Consider the following 21,748-nt stretch of genomic DNA (forward strand, 5'->3'; position numbering starts at 1 on the left):
TTTGAAAGATGAAAGGGGATATAGGTAAGATTCTCCAAATTCAATTTTCATGCTGTGCTGAGATGCAGCCACTTTTAGATAGGCGTGCAAAGCAATCACGAATGGACACTCACATGGACGCACATATCATATAGCATGTCAGACATGCACGAGTATAAGGAAACTGCAGAAATTGGTCTTGGAAGGTGTTATTTGACCCATGCAAACATCCCATTGTTGGAGTCATTTCACAAGTGAAATCACACACTTTCATAAAGTAGTTGTGCTCATCAGGAGAACAGACCAGTTTGGACATAAAGCTACTGCCTTTTTGGCTGCAGTCTGTCATCAGTGCACTAAGATAAGCTACCACTCTGACTCCATGTACATTATGTAAACTTCATAACGTAACGCGTAGACAAAAAAGGCTGAAACTAACAATTGGTTGCAATATTTATGTATTTAAATGTACTGTCCTAAACTGAAATATTATTTTTATATAAATGTTATCAGCGGGATATTACATATTTAAGAAGCCAAACCCACAGGATTTCAGACCTAAAAATGACATGAACACAAATGTTTCTGTAAATTTTATAATCCATGCTAACTAATCATTGTAGCTCTAAATACCTAAAATAAAGCGGCACTGAGACTCAGAACAAGTAACAAAATAATCATTTAAAAAGACAACTAAAGAGATGGCATCAACCTTATTTTTCAGTCCAACAGAAAAGAGCGCAGCTGTGTTGTGCAGGCAGTAAATTAAACTAACTGAGTCCCAGGTCTGTAATTTCACAATCCTACACTGAGCTGAGCATAAACAGTCTCTGAATGATCCTCATTCCAGTCCACATGGGATTAGCAGCAATGATGATGGATACATTAGATTGTAAAAAAGGACCTAAATGAAAGTCAGTCTGCCTTGGGGCCAGGCCTTGAGACCTTTATAATAAATAACATTGTCTTGTTTATTCATTCATTAGCTTTGTGGTTGAGACTGTTAACTCCCCTGGGTAGCAATCCACTCATCAGTAAGCACCACCTTAGTTACTGTGCCAGCATCACCTTGATAGATGTTCTCATCCTGCTCCAACCGTTCGGCTCCACCCCGCTTCTCTGTCTTTTTTCATCTCGCTCTTTACACTTTTGTCACATAGCAAGAGTTGGCAAATAGTGGGCAGGCTGTGTTCAGTCTTGTCAGGGTAAATTATGGATCAGGTGGCCGGTGAGCAGTCAGTTGTACCAGCTTTGTGCTGGTGCCAAAAACACCGCAGGCATTTGCTGGCACATGCACACACACTTCCCACCCCAAATACAGAAACATGGTTAACAAACTGAGGGAGCCCCTCATCTACAACCACCTTTAAACGTTTAGTGTTCTCATGATCTAATGTTACTCGTTCTCCGCATGCATGCACACAAAGTACACATATAGAGGCACAAACTGAATTTATGAATAAACGCAAGTTAAAAAAGGCGAGCATGAAAACAAACACACATATGGCATGCAGCCTCCACCTCTTCTATTCTGGAGGAGCTCCAACATACCCCCAAATCACAGTACAGGGTATTTTCTGGCACAGAAAATCCATCATCAATGCCCTGGCTCTGTCCAATTAGATGAAGGTGCACAGACATTCACAGACAAAGCTCCTCCCTATTAAACTCACAGATGAGACACACAGTTAGACTAAGCAGCAGGACTGTTAGTGAGATGAAGCAGGGAAACAAAAAAAGGTTGGTTAATACCTGTCTACATAAAATCTTAACTAACAACAATTACCTCCCTGTAAACTTGTAGCCTTACAGGAGCTCATTTTTTGTGAGTGTAATCTCATGTCAAAGTGATTATTCTGATACTTTGCCACTTCAGATAAATTAAGAAGATGCCTGAAAACAGGGCAGATGATAGGCTGGACAGAGTAGGAGAGAGAGGATGGATGGAGGCAGACAAGGAGCAGAGGGGGAGGGAGCCGCCAGTGGCCCGTAAGAGGACAGGGTGTGATTTTAACACGTGGAGCTCACAGTCTCATTACAGGCTTTGGTCTGAAGAGCCCAGGGGTCAGACCTGATCCAAATGCACACTGACAAGTGCAAATGGGATTCTGCTGTCTGTCTCAACACCCTGCGTACTCTTGCCCTGCCCCACAAACACACTTTCTCCCAAAACCAGTCCTCTCCTTCTCCAACATGCACACTGTCACAAAAGCATCACCTTGCATTCATTAGCACATACATACACATATGTATACAGCAAACATTCCTATGAAGTTCAGTTTCTACTTTTTTAGCTTCCTCTCATGTGAATGTGCTTCTTTCCTAGCACTTATCATGCACCTCCTCCTTCCAATGACTCCAGTTTACTTTTTTGTAATATAAATACATTTTTACAATTAAATCTTTTAAGATGATTTCAACCCCCCCCACCCAAAAAATGTTTTACTCAATAGTCATCCTCTATTCCAGTAGAAGTAGTTGCACAGGTTGTTTCTTATAAGCGCATTTTCTAAATGTATATACATAAATCTGGATATGCACATGGCATCATCGTGTGGGGCAGGATGGGCTGTGTTTATTTGCAGAATTAACTTGATAAATCCCCCAATATAATGGCCAGCAAGAGAGGATGGTCTCTAATGTTTAATAGTAACAGGCAACAACCCAGATACAAATTTCACATGACCTTTATACATATCATGTTTAAAATGTAGCACCCTGAATGCACTAGATGTGCTTAAAAACATCCAGAGATGCTGCAGTGACAAAACCCTCTGCTGTACATGACCTATGAATGCCCAAACAACTTTTAACACAAAAACGCTCTTGAACGGAGGGGCAGGGTATACTTCCAGCCTGAATAGCCATTCATGTAAAAGGAAACCACAAAATGACCATGTTTCCTCTCCGCTTCAACGTAGAACCAGCATGTGCACATAAGCAACCCGGAAACATGCAGAAAAGAGGTGTTCTTAGAAATTAAATATGAAAAGCATCAAATATGCAGCCAGCTCCCACTATGTCGACGCTGCCTCTGACACAGGCTTTCTCTCCTCTGTTCCCTCTGCATGTTTTATTCAAGACTGATATTCTAAAAGCTGAAATAGAACAATCTATTTCCCCTTCCACTCCTCACTTCTGATTTCCCGATGAATATTTCAGAGGAATGTCAGAAAAGACAGAAAAACTCCGTGCTGCAAGCCGGCGTCTTGCCTTCACCTCTGACAATGTCTCCCATCCTCCCTTCAATTTACAAGACAGATATGTGATACTTGTGCGAGAATCACTTAGATAGCACATTTGCTTATTTTTCTACATGATTTAACAATTTGTGGAGTGAGTGTTAAGGGGCATGAGAAGGGGAAAGAGGGGAACCTTTGGCCCACGGGTGGAGGAAAGTGAAAGGTGGGAGTAGAGGAAAGAGATAAAGAGATACACAGCATTCTACAGACAGGACTTATGCTTTGAGTGGGGGAAAAACAGAGCAAATCTGGTCAAACTTTATTTTAAAACTCTAAATTGAAATCATATTAAAAAGCAAAAATTCTATCAATTTAATTTCTTATTTTAAAAAAGGCAAGAATAAAGAAGCAGGTAAATAAATTATGGACACATGTGAAAGACATCTGTTCCTGCTCCTTCCTGTCCCTCATGCCTATTTATACCTGACTAGAATGTCAGTGAGTGAGTGAGTGACACACACACACACACACACACATAATAAGCTTTACTGGCAGGGCTATTGTTCTCTTTCAATCCAAGCAAAGTCATGTGCACGACAAGTAGACCAAGGTAAAGAAGGGAAACTAAGAAAAAGCGGGCAGGAACACAGCCAGAGAGTTGTTTTGGTTAAACACAGATACATACACACACACACACACACACACAAGGAGGTAGAGTACAGATGGTACTCACAGTCTTTCAGTGTTGCGGGGGATATTCCTTGGCATGGTTTTGAGACCCAGTCCATGACAGTCTACTGTGGTGCCGCTGCAGGTACACAGGGCTGGGCAGGCACTGGCATTGGCCATGAGAAGGGCAGAGAGCATCACCACCCAAATCCAGAGTGGATGCCTGGCCATCCTGCCCATGCCTGCCCCAAAACAGCTACCTCTTATGAGCATATTCACCACCACTGCAGCCTGCTCTTCTTCAACAAACCCCTGCTTCTCTCTGTCCACCTTTTTCTCTTTTCGAAAAAACAAGAGTCCTGCTACACCTTGCAAGTCCTCTAGAATAATTTTATTTAAGTGGTGAATATAAATATAAAAAATAAAACTTAAAAAATGCTAATATGTTTCCTCTTAGCTGTGAAGCAAAGAAAATCCTTTCTGCTCTTCTAGATTTCTTTTGATGAATGTTAGATATCCACTATAGTTTGCTGACATAAAAAGACTGCTTCCTCTCTCTTATTTCCTCCTTGCAAACTCTTCTTCTCTCGTCTTTGTGGAGTTGCTGTGCTCTGGTCTGCGTCTCAGTCCTCCTCTCATTCAGTCCCGCTCTGTTCTGCTCGCATGAAGAGAGAGGGAATAGGGAAAGAGCAGAAAGAAAAAAAAGCTAGTCTCTTTCTCTCTCTCTCTCCTACACACACACACACACACACACACACACACACACACACACACTAGTCATCCATCACAAGGATCTACAAATAGCAGATCCCCCGACTCCACCCCTACCCCTCTTCTCCTCCCCCACTCCTCTCCCTCCTCACACAACATCACCCCCCAGAACCCTGCCTGAACTCACTCATTCTTGAGATCCCTCTTTCATTCCCCTGATTCTATTCACAATACAAATCTACTCCAAATATCCTTCTTTTTCCGTTTTTTTACTTACTCCACTCCTTCTTTTCTCTCGGGTTTGCCTCCAGGCGAACCCCTAGAGACAGACCCAACCTGCTTGACACTGCATAACCCCTGCCTGAAGGGAGAAGCTGTGGGGAGAGAGTGTATGTGTGTGTGAATGTAACGAAGGAGAATCCACTGGGGAAAAGAGGAATCAACACCTCAATCCTTGGAGGCAGAAAGCCGGAATAAATAACCCGTAAGTGTGGGTTTTAACATGTAGATCAAGTGTGGCCACACACACAGAAGCTGCAGCCGGGAACTGGAATGAAGAAGCACTCACACACAAATATTCATGATCTGTTGGGAGGGCAGACCACAGCCATAAAAATGAAGGCAACACTATATTTTAAGTACAACATGGGCACAAGAACAGAGATTATATCCTAATAAATACAAATCAAAAGACAACTAACTAGACTTACAACCATACCTGCCCTAAACTTTAGATTTATGGGAGAATCTGGCACACAATCCCTGTCTTAATGCCAGGACCATGTCGTAGACCCTGACGTAGATTCAAGGCATCAAGACATAAATTGGACTGCAGTGAGAAGGGGACGCTGAATGGTAAGCAGCATCTGTTGATCATTATTTACTTCAAAGGAATTCTTAATTAATATTATGTTGGAAAGGTAGACATTTAGGTAAAGCAGTGGATATTATTTTGCAGTTTGCGGAATTGCAAATCAGTATTCTTGGTGTGAGTAGGAAACAAACCATTTATTTTTATGAGTTTAGTCTAAGGTGCGTTGCTCACCACAATAAGGTAAAGAAAACTAAGATTAGGAAGAAAAGTAACAAGAAAGTTTTCCATAATTCTTAACTGATGTGTAGTGATTAGATCCTAATTATCAGGATCATTTATCTTCCAACCAATTATTATAACTTCATTTATGTAAGTTACAAGTTTTAAACACCCTATTTAAATAATGCCTGCTCTGAGTTGCAACTTGTTAGTTTGATGCGGCCATTGCGTTATTTTATGTGAAGGTCACAAAAACGGCAACCAAGGAGGTAAAGTCACCTTATTGGTTTAGTGGCATTTAGCACCTGATTCAACATTAATCAACATCAATAGTTCATTGGGTAGTCACATCAGATATGAGAAAACTATGTTAGAAAGTAGCTCACACGATTAATTTTTATAGCACTAGTTTCTAAGTAAGAAAGTATTCTACAACTTAGTTTTACTCTTCTCACCTCCAACAAACAACACTTTGTCTTTACAGGGGGCTTTGCTGTTTGTTGGATCTCTCTCAACATAAACAGCAGCACAGACCTAAGAGTCTCCTTCACTTTAACTGACGAGGACAAAGACAAAAAAGAAACGGGCATGGAAGATGCACGCAAAAACATTTGACTTCATGTGCATCTGTCTACATTGTTGCTTGGCTTGAAGATGTGCATATATGTGCACATGCAGGTGTGCGCACAAATACACACCTCGGAAAAAGCTACATCTGTCCCAATAAAAGTGTCAGTGCAATGTAGATCTTCCTTCTATGAATGGCTAATTAAAGAGGAGACAGTGGTGTTTAGTGGTAATGGGGGGTGGTAACAGGGGGTGGTGGTAACGTTCCTCCGCTCTCACAGAGTCGTGTTAGGAATGCATACACAATACACAACAGAAATTATTCCACAGCTCTTAAAGCTGTGGGAGGACATGGCAGCAATTTACAATTAGTCTGGGAGAGGGGAGTTTGCAAAACACAGGACCTCATCAACAATTAAGTCAAATGAAGAACTGTGATTATTGTGGAATTTAAAAAGCCTAATTTAAAAATTCACAGTAAGTTAACAACGAAAGAACCCAAAGTGCATCAATGATGCAGGCAGCTTGGCGTGGCTAAATGGGGGAAGGGTTCGTCTAGCTCCTGTATGCTGGCCACGTAACACTTAATGGAGGTAGTTAGAAAATAGAATTAAACTAAATTTAGCATTTGGATATATAAACAGCATTCCTTAAACCCAAAGCCTTTTGGCTGAAGAGAGAATCATCTGTTACTATTCCATGACAGCGTTTTAGACTGAATTAGATTGCTATGAAAGGAATTTTAGTGCATATATTTAAACATCTCATCCAGTCAACATATGTCCGTGTGGGTTTGTGAAGAGATAATGTAAAGATGATTACAATGTGTCTGACTCATTTTACTTACTCATTCTGCTCTGAAGTTTGGCTGTAAAACAAAACTATTCCTAACATGGAAGCTGTTGTATATTTACAGAACATGAGAAAAAGCAGGCCCATTCTCACAGATGTTTACAACATATACTTACAATACCAAACATGCATTGACATGGACACCATAATGACATACTGAGACATTCCTCCTATTGTGGAAAGCTGGCTTTACTTTTACTCCCCACCCACTCACCTTTCAACTTCATAAAATATGCTCAAATTGGGGAAATAATTTACTGCAGAGAGCAACAACTTCGGTAACAGCTTTGTATTTCCCTTTGGTAGCATTCTGGTGTTTTACTTTATTATTGTCTCCTGTGAGTCTAAAATGAATTTTTGTTTTATCTTACTATCAGCAGTGTTCATATTTATTTACAAGTAAATTTGTACTGACTTTTGACTGTAGGATATTGGATCATTCACCGTTAAAAGTGGGAGATGTGAAATCAGAGTTTACAGAAAAATGGCATTAATTCAAATGGGTCTAAGCATGAAGTACTTACTGGGCTGATACAGTTGTTTTGTGTTTCTTATTTTAATAAAGAATAAGTGACTTATTTTGGATTTTTAACAGGACAGAGGCGTTGCAGATTTTTCCCTACACTGTGACTGGATTAAAGGATAGGCTGTACATTATGTTGTACAGTTACAGCTGACTTTTTGTTTTTGCAAATAAATAGCATCACCTTGTGGCTGCAAGTAAAACAGCATCACATGGGGGCAGAAAGCTCCTTACATTCCAGGGTAGGCAAGTACAAAATAAACATCCATTTAAGGGGAATGACATCAGTGAAACAAGAAGACCTTTATATTTATGGCCACATCATAATAAAGTTATTCTTCCATTGAAAAAAAAAACACAACTGAACTCAGCTTGAGGTCTTTTAATTACAGTGACTTGCATAGTTTCACATTAGCAACAATATCCATCAACATAAAGGAACATGTGGCCATTATGATATTAACAGTTCAATTGTAACAGCAGGGCTGGTGGAATGAGCACTGAAATGGACATGGCTACACAAAGAGTATTTTTTTAAAAAGGTTTTTCTTTTAGTTTTAAAATTGATGGAGTCAAACTCCTCCAAAAAATAAAAACACACAACCACAAAAGAAGGCACATAATAGATTCTTTGCAGAGACCCATTGGTAATTTAAAAAGAAAACAATAAGCTAAAAATAATAATCTTTCACCATCAGTGTTGCATTAACAAAAACAATCTAAGCTGGCCTAAGAAAACTGTTGCAAAATCAAGATGTAGTTCAAAACAAGCAGTAGTTTGAAGTATCACAGTGTAAACAGCTAGATTTAAGCTGAAGTGGTAACAAAAACAAAAATATTTACATAACCTACACAAGCTATTCTTCTAGCCATTCACTCTGTATATCCCAACCTCCGTTTTCAGTCCTTTACTCACATTTGAATGGATTACATTCAAATATTACACACTTTTAAAATAAAAATAACACACTTTTAAAGATAATGGTAACTTAACAACAAAAATGAAAACTTAGAAAAATCTTAAGGTTAAATAAAAATTGCATAATGCAGTAGCTTAGAATATTTTTAAGGCTTAATTTAAAGGCACATTTCTGAATTTATCACTGTCTAATAAAAGTATTAAGATTCTGCACTGACTGAGTCTAAATTTACCACAACTTCAAATGCTTAGAATAACAGGACATCAAACATCCAGACACTTAATAAAATATAAATATTGTACACCAAAGGTTTGCTAATAAAAATCACACATAATGGTAAAAATGTGTCACTCGCATCATGCAAACCATCATGTATGAAAAAATATAAGATGGAACAAAAAAAATAATAAAATAAAACAAAGAAATTGCATTAATTTAAGATAAAGCATGTAACAATCACCCTTGTTGTCCCTTATATCTCAGCTCATTTTCTGTAAAAAATAGTGATAACAGAGCTAAATATGGTGTCAAAGCAAAGCAGCATCATGCATTATCCAGTTTAATGTGTTGACAGTCAAACTACTTTACTTCCCCTTGATAAAAAAAAAGACTGACGTTTCCTTTTCTATGAAGAATCTCTTAACATATGATGAATCCTGAACACAGGAAGAGAAAAAAGGTTTAGCTCATTTTTAATTCAATCAGCTAAGTACAGTCATTTGCAAAAGTTAGTATCCCCTTTTTAATTCTATGTTTGTGTAAAAAAAAAATGTGTAAAACAATAAAAAACGTATCTAATCGTAGCAGGTCTTACTATTAAGCAAATAAAACCTCAAATAATAACATAACTTTGTTTACCATTCCATTATTTACTTCACAAAAATGAAACCAAAAGAAAAAAAAAAGCCCTTTATGGCTTCCATACACAGCACTTTTCTCCTAAATGTTGTTAATATTCAGGAGCTAGCCTCCCCTGTCTAAGACAACAAGAAACACACACCTGACGTTTGGAAAACTGCATCTGAAGAAGACTGTTTACTTCTATGAAGTAAACAATGTTGTATATAAGACCGGGCCAAAATTCCTCCGCAGTGATGTGAGACTGATATAAATCATACAGGAAACAACAAGTTCTATAAGACACTAAATCATAGTGGGTTCTTAGTATTGACCATGTATCTTTTAGGCATAGTGTAAAAAGTTATGTTGTTCGCCTGAGGCAGCATTTGCCTAATACTAAGACCTACCTACATAACTGTAGATCAGGCATCACTAGCAACTAAAAACACTGCTGACACAGGGAGGCCAGACTTGCCAGTAGCAGAACACAGACTGATCTTTGGAAATGACAGATGACTTCAAGCATGAGGATAACAAGCATAATGAAAACCATTTGACACTAGTTAAGGACAGCTTTAGGAGGGAATCCTGCTAGGCAACAATTTAAATAAGGCACTTTATTTGGATTTTATCTTAATTAAAAAAAAAAAAAAGATCTACTACCTATTTCTCCAGACACGTTCCTTATCAGCAAAATATTGAAAAATTAAAATTTTGCCACTCTGACAGTTTATTTCCTGTCATGTTTATCAGAAATATTTAGAGTGAATCAGACATCCTGACATTTTAGCTATACCTGCTGCCATTACTTTCCAGCAGTGAAAGTTTGATTGGTGTTATGGCATAATTTGTGATTCTGCTACTTTTTCATAAAATGTTTGCTTTGTGGTGCAACAATGGAATACTCACTCTTCCACAGATGGTAATGTCTTCGCTGTGCATCAATTGGGACAGCTGGGTAGAGGACTCTGTAGCCTGCTGTTTTCTTTCTCTATCAATATTTGGCTTCCCAACACCTTCCTCTGCTTTGTAAACACAAACCCATTACTAAGAGAAACATTATTTCAAAAAAATACTTTTTTTAATCAAAAATGCACTACATTTACCCTAAACACCTTACAGACTGAATGTAATTCCTTCATCCTATTTTTTTTTTTCAAACACAGATTGAGTACAAGTTCTGAGTAAAGACTCTGATGTTGTGCACAAAACAGCAAACAAACCTTAATTATTGCACCCAAAGAGCGTGAACGCCAATGTTTCCTGCTGAACGGTGTCCTTGCGTCAGCTGAAGGTGTCAGCAAAGGCTGCCTTTCAAACTATAACAAAATAAAACATATGTAAGGACTGAGTTGTTGTTCATGTTCATGTGTTCATGTACATGTGTAAGTTTCTTTTCTTTTGATAGTGGGTATGTTGAACTACTATACCTGTCTGATGAGCTTTTTCTTTTTGGCAGACTCAGGCAGGCTGTGGACCTGCTGATACAGCTCTCTGAGGGCTGTTTCAGTATAATTCTGAGTTTCAGATGATGAGATTGTACAGGTTTTCACGGAGGGAGAGGGTAATGAGGCAGGTGTTACAACAGCCACTGGATCATCACTCCCCTCTTTGGTACCAGGACAAAGTGTCAAGTCATCCTATAATAAAGTTTGGACATCGCAAGTGACCAAAACAAGAAATTCTGTCATTTCATTAAAATACAACTCTTTTCAGAAGGAGACAGTGTCATTGCTTCACAAATGAAAACAACAAATAGCTTTCTACTTCTAGCTAGTTCCAGCCTTCCCAGTTGAATTTAGACATGACATCTAAAAACTGACAATTACATAGTTACAAAATTAGCAAAGAACATTTTTAGTGGCAAAGTTTAGGAAATAGCTTGTGAAATAAATGTTATTTACACTTGAATTTCACTGAGATGAACTAAAAGTTAGAAATTTAAGACAAAGGACAAAACACTCACCTTTGATTGAAGAGCTTTTGATCCTGTGACATATAAGCGAGCATATTCTTTGATATACGCAGGGGCCTTCAATGAAAGTAAACATTTACATTAAATCGTCAAATCTAACGTATCCTAATTTACTGTGATTTAGAAATTTACGACTTCTCTCCTTTTACAACACCTGATGTATTGAAGTTGTGCACAATATTTCAGATAAAGAGTAATTGTATACAAATGAAAAAATATAAGCCTATTATCAGAAAAGGTAGCTGACTGTGGGACACTTACAAATAAAGTAGTCCAGTCATTATTTTTAAATGTTGTATTCTTTCATTTGCATTTTTGTAACTTTGGTAGCAATAACACGTGTCATGTAGGAATAATTCAAAGGAAAGGGGAAAAGATTTTGAAACAGCAGAACAAACATCACTACTGCTATGGCTGATCAAAAAGATCAACGGATTTCGGCTTGTCCATTAAGGGGTCGACCACAGTGGACCATGTTTCGCACTTTGATTTGGCAGGAGTTTTTACGCCGGATGCTCTTCGTGCCACAACCCTTCCTGCCAAAACCCTCCCATTTTTATCCGGGCTCGGGAGGTGGCCCTTGGTGGAGGAGTGGGGTTACACCTGGTGTGGTGGGATTCGAACCCACGGCTTTCTGCATCCCACCCCAATGCTTTACCAATGCACCAGGCACCCCTAATGTATTGTTTTTACACCATATCAAAAAGAATTAATAAAAAACCCTGCTATAGTTTTTTTTTGACATTAAAGTTAAGTTTAGTACACAATACAGACAATACAGACTTCAGTTTGAAACTAGTTACAAACTGAAGTCCTCTGCATAAAACTTTAATCTGCTTACCTTGAACAGTTTTTGTGAGTGTCTGATGAGAAATGCTATGCCATTATTCAGTTTGTCAATGTTTTCCTGCAGATCACTTGCTGTCACCTGCACCATAAAACCAGTTCATGAAAAGTTATAAGCCTGGGCTATTGGTCTGCAAATATGGTTGGGTTGTAAGATTGCTGAAAAGTAAAACAAAATGATCCAATAGTTTTTACATTTTTGGGCCAGATGATGTGTGGAGCAAACATTGTGGCAAGATTAATTGCTGACATCTTGTTGATGTGTTGATTGCGGGCAGTGTGATACAGCAAATCCAGAAGTAGCTTTAAAAGAGAGCGATTGGCTGGTGGGAGCAACATAAAAAGCAGCTGAAATGCTTCAATCTGGCGTTTCTTGTCAGGCACATTTGTCTTATCCCCTTTATCATCAAAGCGAGTCAATTCTGGAAACGGAAGATAGGAGAATAATTGATCAAGGAGCAAGGCTGTATCTAATGTTTTCTTGACTTCACATTGATTTTGATTTTATCTTAAGACATGCTAAGAATCTCTGTGAGTGAATCATTACCTCCAATCTTTAGGTGAGCATGGTAGTGTCTGTGAGTGAGCAGAGGCTCTGGCAGTTCTCCCAAGTAGGCTTTGAGCAGTGAGGCCGCATCATTGGGGTGGAAGTCACCGGTCTCAAGATCTATCTCTGACCCGGCATTCAGTATCTCCCTTAGGGCTGCCTGTCGTAGGCTGTGGCCTGGCACACGGAACAACCCCTCCATATGAAGGTCTGAGATGTGAGAAGACACGCAGCCAATGAAAGGGGAGAAAAAGTTGTGGTGTATAGGGGGGAAGACAGAGAGTAAAGAAAACACAGGAAGGTAAGGATACAGAAGTGAGGAGAGATGAACTGAATGAAATGTAAAGAGGAAGACAGGAGGAGCAAAGTGCTTTTAGATAAATTATTGACTCGAGCATTTGCTCCCAGTGTCCACTTTCAGTGAATGACATCATGGTGTCTAGAAATAGAACATGACCTCATGCTCCTTCTAAATTAAAGAAGAAGCACTAACAGTTAGGAAATACTGTAGACATGATGCCCAATAAATCCAATTCTAAATACAGTAAGACTTAATCTTACAGATTAAGATTTTGACCAGACATCTTTAAATGTATTAATAGCATGCAGTCATGATAAGCAAATAGTTTCTTCCTTGTCCACCATACAAAAGAGGTTTATATGAAAAATACTCACTTTTACTCAGGTATTCAATGAGCTGATATATCTGTGCTATTCCTTCTTCAGTTAATGGTGCACCAAAAACCACTCCTTTATCTAAAAGACATCAAGTAGCATAGGGAGAATTGTTGTAAATACTGTGTATACAAGTGGATTTATTTAATTACACCAACCATTACATTTAGAGATCAATTTTACAATTTACATCAATTGAATATTGATGCAGCAATGTGTTATTTAATGTACAGTATAAGACAAGCAATTCATCTTAAAACAAGGCAGCACTGGGATACAGCACTTTACTCACAGTATGTAAAGTGTGTATGTAATTAATGGAATTAACAAAAACTTTAACAATTAAGCTGTCATTTAGAATTAAGATGATTAGTTAACTCATTAAATTACTTACATTATATTACCAACAGATAAATGGGCAATTATTGTGAAAATCAAAACAATTATGCGGTGGTGAGGAAATTATAAGGCTCCAGTCTGCTGGCAGCATCTCAAAGCTGCACAATGTCCTGATCCTTTTCTTCATGTATTTCTATGATATACAATTTTGTCATTCTGATTGCCCATAATGTAAAGTTACTATGTTGCTCTGTTCTTTATACAAGATATCCATTTCACATCTGTCCTTCCTGGAAAAGGGATACCCCTCTTTTGCCCTTTTCTGAAATTTCTTTAACTTTTCCTTTCTTTACCACATCTGATTCAATGACTTAAGAACAAGATGTCACTGGGTATGTTGTACAGATTTTATAGCACAATGAGGAAAACATGTGTGATGGGTTATATAAATAAATTTCAGCTTCTAAATATACTGTTGCAATCAGCTGATGTGTTGCAGAATGAGCAATTTGATATCATGTTTGGCTGGATAAATAAATCATTCACAAATCGTTAATTGTAATGTTAATGTTGATTATTTATTCAAGTCATCAATTAGGCTTAAAATACTGTGATGATCATAAAATATATACATTTTCTGTTTATTGGTTGACTCATTCCAGCCCTAGACAAAGAATAAAATACTTGGATAAAGCATCAAATAACAGTAGAGTGCATTAATGGCCTAACCTTTCCGTTTCAGGAAGTTGAAGGAGCGCAGAAAGCCAGTGGAAGAGGGCACTCTGGGCTCACACTCTCCCGTGAGCTGGGCGAACTCATCCCCTGGAAGGTCTATGAGTCGAGTTATATTGCCAAGTATCAAATCCGCGAAGACCTGAGGATGTTCATGTCTCAGCTTCTCAACAAAGAAGTCTGGGTCAAAGATCACAGGCTGGCTTGTGTTTGGCTGTTCTTGGCTGATAAACATACTGCATTTTGTTCCCCTGGTAGAAAGAAATGCAGATGTTGAGTTGTGCTACAGGGGAATAATGTAGCGTAGAGTTTGTAAAGAAATATGTAATTAAAACACAATAAATGACTATAACTACGTAGTATCAGAAAGCGGATATACGTTAGGCTAGCTAATGTTAGCATAACAAGTTGGTTCTAGGTTTGCTAAGTTACGTTGGCTAACACGAGGTAATAAAACAAGTACTGGATGTTTAAAATGAAAAATGTCACTAATTGGCCACAGTACCCCTGCAATTTATGGTACACGCGTGTAACTTGTTCACTTAAGTCGACAGCATACAACAAAACCTTAATACCTTCTATCAAGTTTGTGATTGTTTTGAAGATCGTTTTCAGCCGCCATCTTCGTTTCAAATTTTCCGCTGCTTTATCTTTAGTCCCGCCTTGAGCGTTTTCATTGGCTGAAATAAATGTCACTCCAGGAGAGGGGCGGTGTTACAAAGCAGAGACACAACGATAAAGTATTATAAAGTACTCTACTACAAACAGACGCAGGCCTAACAGTTCAATTCCTTACTATGGCTCTGTACAGAGTAGTACATTATAAAATTTACAGGTACAAACGTCCATGTAGGAGGCCTGGTCCACAAAAAAGGAAGATTTCTGTGATCAGCTACTGTTCCAATTTGTGTGGACTGTTTATAACATGAATGTTTCTGTCTGGTCCAAAATGTTATCAACATGTGTTTGTTAATTTCTTAATAAAAAACTTTATTTCTGAAAATTATTTGAAATAATAATACACACCAATGAAATTAAACTAAACTTCAAATAGAGACAAATGTAAAGAATGTGTGTTCCTTTAACAATTTAGCAGTGACTGCTAATAATCTTTTCAATTTTATAAAGAGGAAAAATATGGGAAAAGAAATAGTAAAGTAAATCAAACACCAAAGATCTTTATTACATAGTGACTTAATAAAGAACCAAAACAGCACAGCTGCTAAAGGTGGAGCTAATGTTAACCACTTTGGTCCAGCATGTCTTACCACATTTGGTATTTCACATTTCAGGAGATTTTTACAAATATTAAATTCAAAAACCTCAAGGCTTCACTTTACTGATGTTCATTTATTAATTTATTTCATGGGCATAGTTTTATTGGTAACATTTTGTTTGGCAAGTTTTCATAGGATTGTCATAGTAAAGTTAGACCATGCTTTAAATTGGATACATGCTGTCAAGGACAGTTATTTTATATTAATACAACCAAACTGAGTCAACAAAAGTTAGATTGAAAATATAAATAAATGATTTATACAAGAATATTATATAACAGAATGCAGTTAGCTATGGGTATCAGTGCAGGTCAGAATTTTCATTTGTTTCAGTCAAGGAAAATATGTTTACTATAATATACAGTTTTACTTATTATACATACAACATATTACAAAGCATTAGCTTGTTTTAAAGCCTAATTTAACCAGTGACAAAGTGACAAAGCTAGCTTGATATGGATTATGTTTTAACTGGAAACTCTAAAATGATACATTGAAAAGAGATTTCAATTAAAATGGAGTAATTGAAGGGACTATTTAATGCCCTGTAACCATGATAAACACCATGGCAGTTGACTTGAGTCTTTCCCCATCCTGTTGATCCTCCATAGGGCAAAGAAATATCAACAGGTTCTCTTAATGTACAATTTTATACCCATTGTCTATGGTATAATGTCGGCTGTCAATTGTCTTGACAACACAAAAGATGTTCTGCTCCAAATTACTTAAAATCATATTTATACTGCATGCCACATACAACAATGGCATGATTGAGAGTGATAAAAAAATATATCATTCAATGCTTACAACTGACAAAATGACATGTTTAATAAATGTAGGCTTCATGTCAGCTTGTAACTTTGAGTAAGGCAAAATCAAACAATGTATTGATTGTGAGTCATTCATTGAGGCTATACCATCATCTGACATTGTTACAGTTTACTGCAAATATATAAAATATTTCAACCTTTTTTCAATGCAACAAGTACATTTTAAACTCAGCAGTGTGTGACCACCATATCTTCTCTAGTAAATTCTAGCACAAAAATGGACACAAAACAGCAACAAATACAGACAATATTTGTTGTCATTTTCTTTCTGATCTTGATGGTTTTTGGTCATATCTGTCTATGTATGGACATCTTTTTGTCTCCTTGCAATAATTTTTTTAGGTTACTTTTGTCTTTTTGTGGTAATTTTTATGATTAACTGAGCATTGTGACTTTTAGACAAGAAGTACATACAACTACAGTAATTCCACACACTCTATTGACAAAGTAAATATTTGTTACAGTATTTGCCAAAAATGAGTGATGGCATATAACGAGATACTTTTAGAGCAACAAGATGAAATCAATGAAAGGGGAATTTTGGGGGAAAATATATTTAGTTTTTATATGCCAAAGTGATACATTCATTCATACAGTACATACTTACAAAGTGCTTGTTATTCCACCTCACATTCAAAGCTCAAAGGGATTTTTATCGCTATCACCAGCTCTCTTTTATGGTCTTGTCTCTTTATAGCATTTATCATCAATCTTTGCTCTGGCTGTTGTACTTGCCTCTTCACTAACACTTCTCTGACGCAGCCGAGGCATATTCCCATATTTCCAGTTAGGCCTGAGCTTAACCAGAGTTCTCCAACAAGCACTGCGGAATGTGTGGGAAGAGATACAAAACAACAGTGGGTCCAAAGCACCATTGATATACCACAGTGGAAGCGACAAGTATGATTTCAGAATTGTGTAAACAGAAAGGACAGTGTCTGACCACACAACAACGTAGACCTGCATAAGTGAAGAGGCAATGTCCGGAAAGTTGCAGACAAAAAAGGCCACTACAACTGCACCTGGAAAACAAAATGTACAGCAGAAGATGTTGGTAACGCATTTGTACTGCCTAAACGACCATAAACCATTAATGAATTTGCACTAATTTTCATTTTTGATGTGCAAAGCAACCAAATGTATGACAGATCCTAACAATTGGAAAACCTGCTCCCTATAACAATGACTTGTTTGGACCGGGCTGCCTCTCTGGTTAGCCAGAAAAAGATGACGGGCTGAATTTTCACAGCCAGGGCACATAGACATTGAGTTGCTTTTCTGTGCCTTTATTTATTTCCCATGGAAATTGTAATAACACTCACAAGTTTCCAGCATTACAAACTTTTGAGAACTGTACTGCACTGTTGTGAAAGAAATGCAGTGCGACCAGATGTCTATACCTCCACATATTCTTAATCATACTGAGATAAGTCAAAGCATCTGGAAGAACTTAATAGAAGACTGATAATATCATGGCTCACCCATGAGCTTTAAAGCTCTCTTTTCATTTAGCAGCAGCTTTCCATTCTGATGGCAACGGATGTCTCGTCTTCCTTCTGGATCTGGCCGCATGAGACCCATGTTTCTCCTTTGACGTCCATTCCTCCTCAGGTAAAGCAGGATAAGTAGATAAAGAGTAAAAATGGACAGCAGAGGAACCTGCAGTTGGAGAGACCTGTTGAGTGCACGTTTGATGCAAATAAGAAAATGCAATCAGTTTATTGGCATTATCTCACCAGAAAGAAGAACCCTGCTCTCAGGATTAAAGCGCCTTTGTAGATGTGTGCAGGGTCAGGCTCTGTCATTTCACACATTGTGGAGACTTGAAAAGTGTCTTTGCGTGTGGTGGCTGTGTAGTCCAGAATGCAGGCATGTGCCTGGTCATAGACCAGAGCAAAGGGTATTGCAGAGACCAGAGAAAGTATCCATACAGAAAGAAGACTTGGCAGTCGAAACTTCTGTTTAAAAAGAAAGACAGATTGCTTCCTTATTTTTTTAATAATAATAATATCATATAATCAGACAGTATAGTGAGTGTTGGTGTGCTCTGTACTCAACCTTTAGGCTGGAGACAGACCACATGGTGTGGCAAATAGCTGCATAGCGCTCAATTGTAAAGGTCATAATAACCCAGCTTGTGGTAGCACAGTAAACTTGGCGAACCATGAAGTAAACCTTGCATACTGCTTGGCCCAACCGCCATGGGTAACTTTCCCAGTAATATCGATACAAAGTTATTGGGATGGTCAACAGCTGCAGAATGTCTAAAATTGAAAGAGATGAGAAGACTGACATAATTTAGCAGATTCACAAGGATGATTCATTAAAGTACCGGCAATGGACGGTAGCTGCGGTGCTTAAAAGGGACATTTGAAGACTAGTACTGACAATTTGAAATGAAATCAATTCATTCAAATGTAAATGATTTGTATTATGTATAAAAAAACATTTCAAATGATAAACATTTCATTTTCAGGTTTGAAATAAATTTCAATAGTCTTTACTGCATGCCTAAATTAAATAAATGAATAATGGTTTTTGGTGTATGCTCCAAACTACGGTAGGATGACATATTTACAGTATCAGGACATAGAATGTAAAACATCAGATGTACTTGTTTATGTTTATGGCTGCTACATGACTAAAATACTGTAGATTTCAGAAAACAAGCCAGAAAGCATGATTCAATTTCAAATTCCAGTCTAACTCAAATTTCAGTAACTAAATTTCACCAAGCATGAAAATGGTTTTGTTAAATAATAATTTTATATAATAATTACAAATTAAATTTCACTGGTCTTCCATAAAGTGAATATATAGTGTGTACCTGATATGACGAGGCTGAGCAGGTAGATACGAATGGCACTAACCCTCATATGAGCATCTAGGAGTAGGGTCAGTATGCTTACACCATTGAATAGAACCTGTAGAGCAACATGGGTTATATTCAGTAGTTTGTTATTCAAAAAGTATTTGCTGTCAGCATATCATTAATACTTGTAGAAGCTACTTGTTTCATCTTGTTTTATCTTCAAAATAAATGTAATGCTCATACTCCAAACAAGAAGATGATGCTGTAGAAGATGGTCATGGGGATAGCAATTATCAATGGCTCCCTTTTGGCAACACCAATGTTGAGCTGTGGCATCTCACTTGGGCTGACATTACAGCTGAAGAGGAATGACATCTGTTCTGAGAGGTTCATTGTAAAGCAGCTGGCTGAGAACTAACAAGAGATAAAAGAGAACAGTTCACTGACTAAAATGGGACCAGACATGCAAGGCGCTTCATTAAAGTACCAATTCCTTATTTTGGAAAGAGTTTGCTTGGAAAATTAACATGATATTTGTTGGGAAATTGCCATTATTTTATTCAAGTCAATCTCTAAATCAGTTATGGTTGGACATTTTTGAGGTTTGTATTTACAGGTAGAAAATCTTGATGACATCCGATGACAAAATCAGATGGACCAAACTAAATTAAAGCAGCTCTGAGTCATAGCACTGAAGCAAATTACAAGAGAGTGGGAAAAGATCACACCTTCAGATGTGAGAGTTTAAAGTTCATGAGCATGTCTTTAGAAAAATTTGAAAAAGCCTTTTTCTAATCAATAACAATGGTTTAAAATGTTTTAATTGTTTAAAAGGTACTCTGGTATGTTACAAAAATGACTAACAAGGATGTTTAGCAAGCAAAATGTATTATTTTGGTTGAACAGACACAGAAGTTTGATCATCGCTTATGGCTATGCAATGGTTTTCTATTGCAGAAGCATAAAAATTGCATAAAAATTTATGAAGTTGACACACAGGTTAAACCATTTAACACAGCAACAATGGTTCACCAAAGAGTTATATTATATGCATAGAAATATTCTCAATCAAGATATTGTCTTCTGTTATGACTGACATGTAGTCATATACATACTGAAATTTGTACCTTGAAGAAACAGTTCTCCCTTGGACTGAGGTTTCTTCAGTTGTGTTAAGTAATATGAGAATAACACCAAAAATTTTGGTTGGGGAATTTTAAAATTTTGGGAATAGGACATTTAGCAAATTTCTGACATCCACTACTGTGGAAATGACATGTTGCAGTATTGCCAGACGTTGTCTTCTGCTTCATGTCAACTACATAAGCAGGTGAAAGACATTCTTCCTATTCCAGTTGAAGATGATGTCTAGGAGGTTGAACAGACCCTTCCAAATGATGCACACAAACCACACAGCAGCGAAAGATGTGGGTACACGCCACCCACTGAAAGAAAGTGCCAGAGCCTGAGGATGACTTCTCTCCGACTGTGCACGACGCTCACTAGAGGGCAGAAGCCGTGAGGGAGTCAGGGAGCCAGTTGGAGGAGACATCACTAATTTACTCACATTTAAGATTCTCCAAGTGAGAAAGAGGACGAGTGAGATTGTGTGTACCTGCACTCTGAGTCCCCAAGCCGTGAAGATGGAGATAATTGAGTGAGAGTGAAGCAACGGTGAGAACAACATCATGGAGAAAAGACGGAAAGTTCTTGAGTCGTGAATACTGCTTGTGTACACCTTAATACTGTGGTTAAGTGTACACTGGTCACAGTACACTGGTCAGTGAGATTTCCCCGTGATGCGGGAGCTTTGGAAGCAGCAAATATCAAGGACATTTTCCTAACTGTTCCATCACTTGGCAACTACTGATGTCTACTGTTGTACGTCTTATGATTAAATTGTAATAAAAAAGGGGGAATTGAGATGCAAAATCAATCATGTATACTTTCAATGCTTATAATTAGTTTAGTTGTGCTCATGGAATGTGCTCATTATGCTTGTGCAGGATGTTTTATGGAGATGTTGTGACACTTGGTTTTGATATATATGTCTTTGTTTGGAGGAGTGTCTGTAGAGGTGAACAAGGTCAGCTATATGGTTGACTGCCCAGAGAGAGTCATTTCCAGGTTGGACCAACTTATGGACTTATGTGCTTAATGTATGTTGTAAAGGTTACCATAAAAGGGAAAAGCTGGAGGTAACAGCCTTGGGGTGTATAGAGTATTCTGCCCAGCAACAGGAGGATATAAAATCATGTAAGACATGTTAAGAGTTTAGAACTGCACTGGACGGAGATTTGAGACTCTGTTAGTGCACTTCTCTCCTGCAAGAAAATAAAACCCTTAAAGACATCCTGGATGTGGAAGTTTCTTTATTGATTACACTCGAGGTGTCTGTTACCAGTAATTGTCGAATTTTTGCCACAACAAAGAGTCGTT

General features: G+C 37.8%; 3 protein-coding genes across 10 annotated transcripts in view; all 3 read right to left on the reverse strand.

Annotated features, from left to right (window-relative positions):
- slit1a (slit homolog 1a (Drosophila)) overlaps positions 1-4,550 on the reverse strand; it is an 81,559-nt gene extending 77,009 nt beyond the window's left edge. For all 4 annotated transcript variants that reach the window (XM_067520514.1, XM_067520495.1, XM_067520503.1 and 1 more), the window contains exon 1: positions 3,895-4,550. In XM_067520514.1, the coding sequence (XP_067376615.1) occupies positions 3,895-4,103 (209 nt within the window). In that variant the 5' untranslated portion in view covers positions 4,104-4,550. The remainder of the gene's footprint in view (positions 1-3,894) is intronic.
- A 3,333-nt stretch (positions 4,551-7,883) lies between these two features.
- Positions 7,884-15,062, reverse strand: LOC137135853 (rho GTPase-activating protein 19-like). 5 transcript variants are annotated; one of them, XR_010915512.1, is made up of 12 exons: positions 14,966-15,062; positions 14,388-14,641; positions 13,320-13,400; positions 12,645-12,854; positions 12,293-12,519; positions 12,093-12,179; positions 11,243-11,308; positions 10,707-10,916; positions 10,500-10,595; positions 10,186-10,301; positions 9,437-9,538; positions 7,884-9,092 (listed from the first exon to the last, which is right to left on the reverse strand). XR_010915512.1 is itself a non-coding variant. In XM_067520547.1 (11 exons), exons 1-10 carry the CDS (start codon positions 15,010-15,012, stop codon positions 10,218-10,220), a joined length of 1,359 nt encoding a protein of 452 aa, XP_067376648.1. In that variant the 5' UTR covers positions 15,013-15,062; the 3' UTR covers positions 7,884-9,092; positions 10,186-10,217. The 5 variants fall into 5 exon arrangements, 2 of the variants coding, with proteins under 2 accessions (XP_067376648.1, XP_067376630.1); XR_010915514.1 differs by having other exon boundaries at positions 9,437-10,298; XR_010915511.1 differs by having other exon boundaries at positions 9,437-10,301.
- A 490-nt stretch (positions 15,063-15,552) lies between these two features.
- LOC137102736 (pyrokinin-1 receptor-like) lies at positions 15,553-19,719 on the reverse strand. Its single transcript, XM_067482549.1, has 6 exons — positions 19,553-19,719; positions 19,325-19,421; positions 18,556-18,761; positions 18,234-18,455; positions 17,979-18,156; positions 15,553-17,519 (listed from the first exon to the last, which is right to left on the reverse strand). Exons 1-6 carry the CDS (start codon positions 19,700-19,702, stop codon positions 17,173-17,175), a joined length of 1,200 nt encoding a protein of 399 aa, XP_067338650.1. The 5' UTR covers positions 19,703-19,719; the 3' UTR covers positions 15,553-17,172.
- Positions 19,720-21,748: the final 2,029 nt, after the last annotated feature.

The sequence above is a fragment of the Channa argus genome, chromosome 1, assembly GCF_033026475.1.
Source record: "Channa argus isolate prfri chromosome 1, Channa argus male v1.0, whole genome shotgun sequence".
NCBI lineage: Eukaryota > Metazoa > Chordata > Actinopteri > Anabantiformes > Channidae > Channa > Channa argus.